Source organism: Callithrix jacchus, chromosome 18 (genome assembly GCF_049354715.1).
Source record: "Callithrix jacchus isolate 240 chromosome 18, calJac240_pri, whole genome shotgun sequence".
Classification (NCBI taxonomy): Eukaryota; Metazoa; Chordata; class Mammalia; order Primates; family Cebidae; genus Callithrix; species Callithrix jacchus.
The window spans coordinates 15,605,269-15,613,364 of NC_133519.1; the positions used below are offsets into that span (position 1 = coordinate 15,605,269).

The 8,096-nt window shown below is 61.9% G+C and overlaps 1 protein-coding gene across 2 annotated transcripts; it reads right to left on the reverse strand.

The window, feature by feature from the left end:
- Positions 1 to 205: 205 nt before the first annotated feature.
- Positions 206 to 5,733, reverse strand: MUC1 (mucin 1, cell surface associated). Of its 2 annotated transcripts, none has more exons than XM_008984528.5 (7): positions 5,614 to 5,733; positions 2,515 to 5,162; positions 2,360 to 2,415; positions 2,098 to 2,234; positions 1,840 to 1,961; positions 1,609 to 1,758; positions 206 to 589 (listed from the first exon to the last, which is right to left on the reverse strand). In XM_008984528.5, the coding sequence occupies exons 1-7, from the start codon at positions 5,669 to 5,671 to the stop codon at positions 515 to 517; spliced, it is 3,246 nt and encodes a 1,081-aa protein (XP_008982776.2). In that variant the 5' UTR covers positions 5,672 to 5,733; the 3' UTR covers positions 206 to 514. The 2 variants fall into 2 exon arrangements, with proteins under 2 accessions (XP_008982776.2, XP_035135701.1); XM_035279810.3 differs by lacking the exon at positions 2,098 to 2,234 and having other exon boundaries at positions 384 to 589; positions 2,515 to 2,564; positions 5,068 to 5,162.
- Between the last annotated feature and the right edge of the window lie 2,363 nt (positions 5,734 to 8,096).

The window sequence follows — 8,096 nt, forward strand, 5'->3', positions numbered from 1 at the left end:
TTCCTCTTGTGCTGCCAGGGTCAGCCAGAGGTGGCTCCCCAGGCCACCCCTCCTCCCCAGCGTCACCTCCTCCTCACATCTCCTGCTTCTCAAACAAACCTGCTCCTTCCTGCTTCCTGGCCTCCCTGTCTCCTCCCCCAGGCCCCTCACACACATTCTGACCGCCCTGCTGCCCACAGGTCACAGATGAAAGATCAGAAGTTGGTACAGTGGGAGATCATGTTTTATTCAGTCCTGTCCAGGTTCCTGCCATCTCTGGGGTCTCTGGACCAGTCCTCCTGGAAGCTCCCACTGCACCACTCCCCAGACATAAGCCCTCAGGGGCAGGCATGGACCCTTCCACAGGCCGAGAAGGGTCCAGGAACTTAGTGAGGCCTCTGAGGGAGGCTGTGAGCATCGCACCTGAACTCCCAGCTCACCAGCCCAGAACAGGGTGTGGGGGCTCTGGCCCTGAAGAGCCGGAGTGGGGCGGACTAGCACTAGCTGACCACTCAGCTCAGCAGGCGACGTGCCCCTATAGGTTGGCAGAAGTGGCTGCCACCGCTGGGTTTGTGTAAGAGAGGCTGCTGCCACCATTACCTGCAGAAACCTGGGTGGAAGGAAAAGAGATCCCAGGTGAGAAGCAGAAGGTACCTCCCAGAGCCCCTGCATGGCACCCCAAGCTGGGTAATCTGTCCAGGGTCCTGGACAGCTCTCAAAGGGTTAAGTTGGAGAGAGCACCTGCCACCCCACCAGCCAGGTGACTGTAAACAGGGCTGTCCTCCTCCCCCTGCTTCCCTTCACTCCTCCTCCGCTCTAATCAGCCCCCTTGGCCTCCCTTGCAGCCCCTTGTCCCTCCATTCTCTGCTGTTCCAGCCCAAGGAGGGGTGTGTGTGTGTGTGTGTGTGTGTGTGTGTGTGTGTATCTGGGTCTTTGTGAAACAGAGAGGGAGGTCTCCAGGAGGAGGAAAATAGGAGCAAGAAAAATAAACTCCTCTCTCCTCCCCCACTCAGAGTGGTTTTCCAGCCTCAGGTGGCTGCAGTAATTATTTACTAGGTTCCATAGAGAAAGGCCAGGAGAGGAAGGAGGGAGGGTTCCTTGCTTCCTTGAAGCTCCCAAGAATGCTACTGGCACCCAGTCTCACCTGGTCTGCTGACACTTCTTCCTCTACATAGGAAACCTCCCCTTACACCAGCCTTTCTTGGTCTACCCTCCATTCCTAGGAGATGATTAGGGGCACAGGGGCTCACCCCTATGACTCTTCAGGAAGGGCTCCCCTGAGCATAGTGCTCCACCCATTTTGCCTCTGGGTGCAAAAAAAAAAAACTGCCGTGGTGGCACCAGTTCAGCCAGCGCCAGCCAGCATGAATGCAGATGGCCAATGCTCTTTTAGGAATTCTGGCAGTGGGGCCACTCCCTCTTGAGGGCCCCTTTCTTCCGTGGTCTCCTCCCAGGCCTGTCCTCCAGAACTCTTCTGACCTCCACCCCCCATCCTTGCCAGACCCTCCCCTGCTCACTTCATGCCACTTCTCACCTCTTCCAAGCTCTCTGGGTTTTCCAAGTACCCCCTTCAGAACCCTTGCCAACCCAAAGCCTCTGCCTCCCCCACCCTATGGGGCCCAACCTCACCTCCTCATAGGGGCTACGACTGGTATTTCCAGGGGGCACATAGCGCCCATGGGTGTGGTAGGTGGGGTACTCGCTCATAGGATGGTAGGCAGCCCGGGCTGGAAAGATATCCAGCTGCCCGTAGTTCTTTCGGCGGCACTGCCAGACAGCCTGGGGATACAGGAGGTTATGGTGGGCCACGGAGTGCCTTCTAGCAGCGGGGCTCTGATCAGGGCCAGGGACTGCACTTACCAAGGCAACAAGATAGATGATGGCCAGTGCAACCAGAACACAGACCAGCACCAGCAGCGCAATGCCCCAGCCTGGCACCCCAGCCCCGGACGGGGCAGAGAAAGGAAATGGCACATCACGCACTAAAAGGAAAAGCAGTGGTTGGTTAGGGCAGTCTCCCAAAGGAGGTGCCCCTCCTGCTGCCAGGACTAAGGAAAGAGCAGGGACCCAGACACAGGAGGGAGAGGGGCGGCACGGTGCGGGCTCAGCCAGCCTCACCGCTGGCTGCTGAGATGTTCAGGTCATATCTAGAGGCTGCTTCCATTTTACGCTCATCAAACTGCATCTGCACGTCTCGGGCACTGGTGGTGCCTTCTTGGAAGGCCAGAGTCGATTCTACCACCACAGATCCTGGCCTGGTCACAGGGAAATGGGCACTTCAGCCACGGGTCGCAGCTCTGGCTCAACACTCTCCCCCAACCCTGGTGCACCAGTCCCTCCCTACGATCATGACAACCACCACTGAGTCCTAGAACTGTACCTGAAATTGATATTGAAGAGGGCAAGAAAATCCTCTTGTTTATAAATCTGCAAAAACTGGGGTGAGAGGGAAAGGACTCAGGCTTGATGCAAAGGGTGTGGACAGTTCTGAAGGCTGCTTCAGGGGAGCATGGGGAAGGAAAGACTGATACTCACCAATCCAGAAATGTTTCTCCGCAGCTCTTGGTAATAGTTGCTATTGGGATCTTCCAGAGAGGAGTTAAACTGGAGGTTCAAAATGCGAAAAGACAGGAGAAATAAAGAGACCCCAGTAGACAACTGGGGAGAAGTGCTGTGATTGGAGGAGGTGAGAGGAGGTACTATGCTATGCTGAGTGCTATGGCTGGCAAGGGTGGCAGGAGTATCAGAAGGGTGGCTGGGAGTTGAGAATGGAGTACTCCTGCTGCCTGGGGTTGTGGTAGACTTGGCAGAGGTGCCATTGTGCACCAAAGTGGAAGCTGAGCCTGATGTCAAGCCTGAGGCCGAGGTGCCATGGTGGGCTGGAGTGGTGGTGGAGCCAGGGGCTGGCCCGTTGTCCGTGGCCGAGGTGCCATGGTGGGCTGGAGCGGTGGTGGAGCCAGAGGCTGGCCCGGTGTCCGTGGCCGAGGTGCCATGGTGGGCTGGAGCAGTGGTGGAGCCGTGGGCTGGAGTGGTGGTGGAGCCCAGGGCTGGAGCAGTGGTGGAGCCAGAGGCTGGCCCGGTGTCTGTGGCCAAGGTGCCATGGTGGGCTGGAGCGGTATCCGTGGCCGAGGTGCCATGGTGGGCTGGAGCGGTGGTGGAGCCAGGGGCTGGCCCGTTGTCCGTGGCCAAGGTGCCATGGTGGGCTGGAGTGGTGGTGGAGCCCAGGGCTGGAGCAGTGGTGGAGCCAGAGGCTGGCCCGGTGTCTGTGGCCAAGGTGCCATGGTGGGCAGGAGCGGTATCCGTGGCCGAGGTGCCATGGTGGGCTGGAGCGGTGGTGAAGCCTGGGGCTGGCCCGGTGTCTGTGGCCGAGGTGCCATGGTGGGCTGGAGCGGTGGTGGAGCCAGAGGCTGGCCCGGTGTCCGTGGCCGAGGTGCCATGGTGGGCTGGAGCAGTGGTGGAGCTGTGGGCTGGAGTGGCGGTGGAGCCCAGGGCTGGAGCAGTGGTGGAGCCAGAGGCTGGCCCGGTGTCCGTGGCCGAGGTGCCATGGTGGGCTGGAGCAGTGGTGGAGCTGTGGGCTGGAGTGGTGGTGGAGCCCAGGGCTGGAGCAGTGGTGGAGCCAGAGGCTGGCCCGGTGTCTGTGGCCAAGGTGCCATGGTGGGCTGGCCCGGTGTCCGTGGCCGAGGTGCCATGGTGGGCTGGAGCAGTGGTGGAGCTGTGGGCTGGAGTGGCGGTGGAGCCCAGGGCTGGAGCAGTGGTGGAGCCAGAGGCTGGCCCGGTGTCCGTGGCCGAGGTGCCATGGTGGGCTGGAGCAGTGGTGGAGCCGGAGGCTGGCCCAGTGTCCATGGCGGAGGTGCCATGGTGGGCTGGAGTGGTAGTGGAGTCGGAGGCTGGCCCTGTGACCATGGCCGAGGTGCCATGGTGGGCTGGAGTGGTGGTGGAGCCGTGGGCTGGAATGGTGGTGGAGCCTGGGGCTGGCCCGGTGTCTGTGGCCAAGGTGCCATGGTGGGCTGGAGTGGTGGTGGAGCCGTGGGCTGGAATGGTGGTGGAGCCTGGGGCTGGCCCGGTGTCCGTGGCCGAGGTGTCATGGTGGGCTGGAGTGGTGGTGGAGCCAGAGGCTGGCATAGTGTCCGTGGCTGAGGTGCCATGGTGGGCTGGAGCAGTGGTGGAGCCTGGGGCTGGCCCGGTGTCTGTGGCCAAGGTGTCATGGTGGGCTGGAGTGGTGGTGGAGCCGTGGGCTGGAATGGTGGTGGAGCCTGGGGCTGGCCCGGTGTCCGTGGCCGAGGTGTCATGGTGGGCTGGAGTGGTGGTGGAGCCAGAGGCTGGCATAGTGTCCGTGGCTGAGGTGCCATGGTGGGCTGGAGCAGTGGTGGAGCCTGGGGCTGGCCCGGTGTCTGTGGCCAAGGTGTCATGGTGGGCTGGAATGGTGGTGGAGCCTGGGGCAGGCCCGGTGTCCGTGGCCAAGGTGTCATGGTGGGCTGGAGTGGTGGTGGAGCCAGAGGCTGGCCTGGTGTCCGTGGCCAAGGTGCCATGGTGGGCCGGAGCGGTGGTGGAGCCAGAGGCTGGCCTTGTGTCCATGGCCAAGGTGCCATGGTGGGCCGGAGCGGTGGTGGAGCCAGAGGCTGGCCTGGTGTCCGTGGCCAAGGTGCCATGGTGGGCTGGAGCGGTGGTGGAGCCAGAGGCTGGCCTGGTGTCCGTGGCCGAGGTGCCATGGTGGGCTGTAGTGGTGGTGGAGCTGTGGGCTGGAACGGTGGTGGAGCCGGAGGCTTGCCCGGTGTCCATGGCCAAGGTGCCATGGTGGGCTGGAGCAGCGGTGGAGCCTGGGGCTGGCCCGGTGTCCGTGGCCGAGGTGTCATGGTGGGCTGGAGTGGTGGTGGAGCCGGAGGCTGGCCCGGTGTCCGTGGCTGAGGTGCCATGGTGGGCTGGAGCAGTGGTGGAGCCGGAGGCTGGGGTCAAGGAGACATCCTGTCCCCCAGTGGCAGCCGAACCTGAGGTTAGTGTGGTGGCTGGGGCCGGGGTCAGGTTCTGTCCCTGAATGGAGGAGCCTGAACCAGGGCTATGGCTGGAGATGCCACTGCTGGTCACACTCACAACGTTCCTGGTAGAGCTGGGTGCTGAATTCCTGTGGGTAGTCCCCATCTGTTCTCCTCCTGGGGGAGAGCTTGCATGATCAGAACCTGTGGCAGCTGTAAGAAGTTGAAGTCACAGGGTTGGGTTGGAGGACAAAAGAAGAAAATATAAGCTCTAGCCACCAGGAAAATAATACCAGAGGACTGGGGAGTGGGCAGCCTCAGGCAGCCCCTGGTTTGCCGGCTCCTTACCTGCGACCTCCTCCTTCGTTGCTCACAGGCCTCAGCTGCTGGCCTGTGCATTTCTCCCTCCTAAGCCTTCCCTCTTCCTGCTCCTTTCCCCTGAGACTTCTCTTCAGGACATTTGCTTGCCCCTGGCACCCACTCACAGGGTGAGGGGTACCTCTTCTCAGCCTGTCCTTAGTCTCTCCCTCATCCTGGCACAGACAGGGCAGCCTCTGTCTGCAATTCTTGCCTTTCATGATGCCATCTGTCAGGGAGCAAACCCACAGAAAGAGCACAAAGACCACCTAAGCAGGGCAGCCCACTCCCCCCTTGTGCCTCTCACCTGTAAGCACTATGAGTAGCAGCAGTAGGAAGAAAGGGGACTGGATGCCCGGTGTCATGGTGGTGGTGAACTGGGTGGGGAGGGGGCAGAACAGACTCAGGCAGGCGCTGCTTGAGAGGTGGAGCGGGCACAGGCGCCTGCTGCTTTATACCGGTCCCCCCCACACCCCGCCCGCCCTAGGCACAGCCGGAGCAGGTGACAGGTGACAAAACCCCGCCCCCTCCCCCTTCCCTACCTTCTACCTCTTCCTACTCCTCCCCAACGGTTCCTGGGTAGGGAATGGGCTCCAATCACTCAACCCCCTGACAACCCCATTTGTTCTCCAACTGGCCTCCCCCTTTCACCAACCACTTCCTGGCTCCAGGGGGAAGGGCAGAGGGCCAGTCTGGAACCTGGGGCCCCTGGGCTCTAGTTTTGGCCTCAGGGCAACAACTAAGGTGGGAAGGGGGAACACGGCCGGGTAGGTCCTGGACAGCAAAGCCAGAAAGCCCCCCTGAGGTCTCCCACTCCACTTCCCGGCGTTCCCTGGACCCACTGAAGCAGAGCGGGGCCGAGAAGAAGTAAGAGGGCTGGATAATGAGTGGAATAGGGGCTAGTTTTGGGCTCCCTGCCCCCAACACTTCCCGGAATGGCCCCACCCTTCTAACCGCTCCCTGTCCCGTTCCACACGCAGTTTCTACCCTGAAACCCATAGTCCCCGCCCCAGCAGGACTTTCCAGGACCCTGGGTTCCCTGCTTGGGTTTCTCCCGAGAAGGGAGTGGGGGAAGAAATTTCCACTTAAAGGAGGAAACCTGGGCTCTGATGAACCCTAGAGTCGTTCCTTGCCACCCTCCTCTGCTAACCAGGAGCTCCCGCCCTCTAGTGGTCACCAGGAGCCTTGCGGGGCCGGACCGCGTCGGCTGAGGGGCCGCTCGGACCGGATGGAGAGGAGTTAGGGCAGCGCTCGCTACCTAAGTGAGGCAGAGAGACTCCGCGAGAGGGAGGCAGAGCCCGGGAGAGAAGGGTCACTGCCGTGGCCAGGGAGGGAGGAACGCACAGCATGGTGGAGGGCTGGGAGCTTTAGGAGGGGCACTCCGGGAGGGCGTGGTGGTGGCGTCTGGAGGAAGTGGAGCCGAGCGGGTGGGGTCCTGAGGTACGTGGAAGGGGCACCAAGGTATGTGGGAGAGGACACTGGAACGTGGTCGGGGGAGTTGGACACGTTCTGTGTGGGCCGTTATGTACTTAAGAGGCAGAGAGTAGGTGGGGTGACAGAATGGGATTTAGGGGCACAGAACTATCCTTTGGGGAGCAGAGTGGTATTGGGGACAGGTAGGCACGCAGTGAGGGGCAAAAGGACACGGGAGGTGCTCAATGAGCGAGAACCGAGAGGTGTGCGCGGCCAGCAGTGCGCCAGAGGAAGCTATCCTGGGCCGCGGCGGCACGTGGAACTTGGGTCCAGCCGTCGCTTGCTGCGGTATGGCCGACAAAAGCAGTTCCGACTGTATTTGGGAAACAGTTCTCAGCACCAACGACACAGATTGGAAGGAACACTTTAAAAACACTTCAGCGAGGCGCGGGATTGGAGAGCATCGGGTCACCGGGGGAGAGACCACCGCTCCCACCCACGCGCCTCTCGGGCCCGGGAGGCGAGGCTTTGTGCGCGGCAAGACCCAGGGGCGGGCGCGGGGCGGGGTGGGGGCGTCTGACGTCAGCGCGCCCGGACTCGCGGGCCGGGAAGGCGGGGAGCCCCCGACTCCCAGGCGCAAGAAAACCCGAGTAGCTAGGTGGGCGGCAACAAACCGCAACTCCCGACATTGCCAGGCAACAGCCATTCAGTTCGGTTGCTGGGACACGCGTCACCATGGCGACGGCTCCGCGCCGCGCAGTCTGAGTATTTAAAGAGCAAGCGCGCGCAACGCCCGAGCGTCGGAAAGCGGCCTTCCGGGACTCTGCGAACTCCATTCTCCCTACCCCCTCCCCTTTACCATTCCCTTCGCCTTCCGGGCGCCAAGTCTCTCTGGCCTCCAAGGTGAACCCAGCTCCCCAACGCGCCCCGCGTTCCCTGGTCGGGCCGGCTTCAGGCGGTGGGGAGCGGGATCCCGGGATCCCGGGCGGGCGGGAGGGACGGGACGCGGTGCAGTGTTGTTCTTTCCCCTGCCAATATTGCACTCGTCCCGGCCTCCGGCCCCCCCGGCCTCCCCCTACCCCGAGCGGGGCAGCCCCTGCCCTCCTGGCTCTCCATCCCGGCGGATCTCTGATAGACTGGAGTGTCGCGGCTGCCACCGTGAGTAAATGGGGCTGGGAGGACTTAGGGCATCCTCCGACAGACATCCTATCCTTCACTTAACTCCATCCAGCACCTTCCTCACCCGCACCCCTAAATCAGCAAAACTTCCCCTAGATCCCTAACTTCCACCCTCCCAGCCTTTCTCCCCTACTTCCTGATTCCTTCCACTTCCCCTCCCTATCCCGGAAAATCCCTAAAATAAGCAGTTGCACTGGC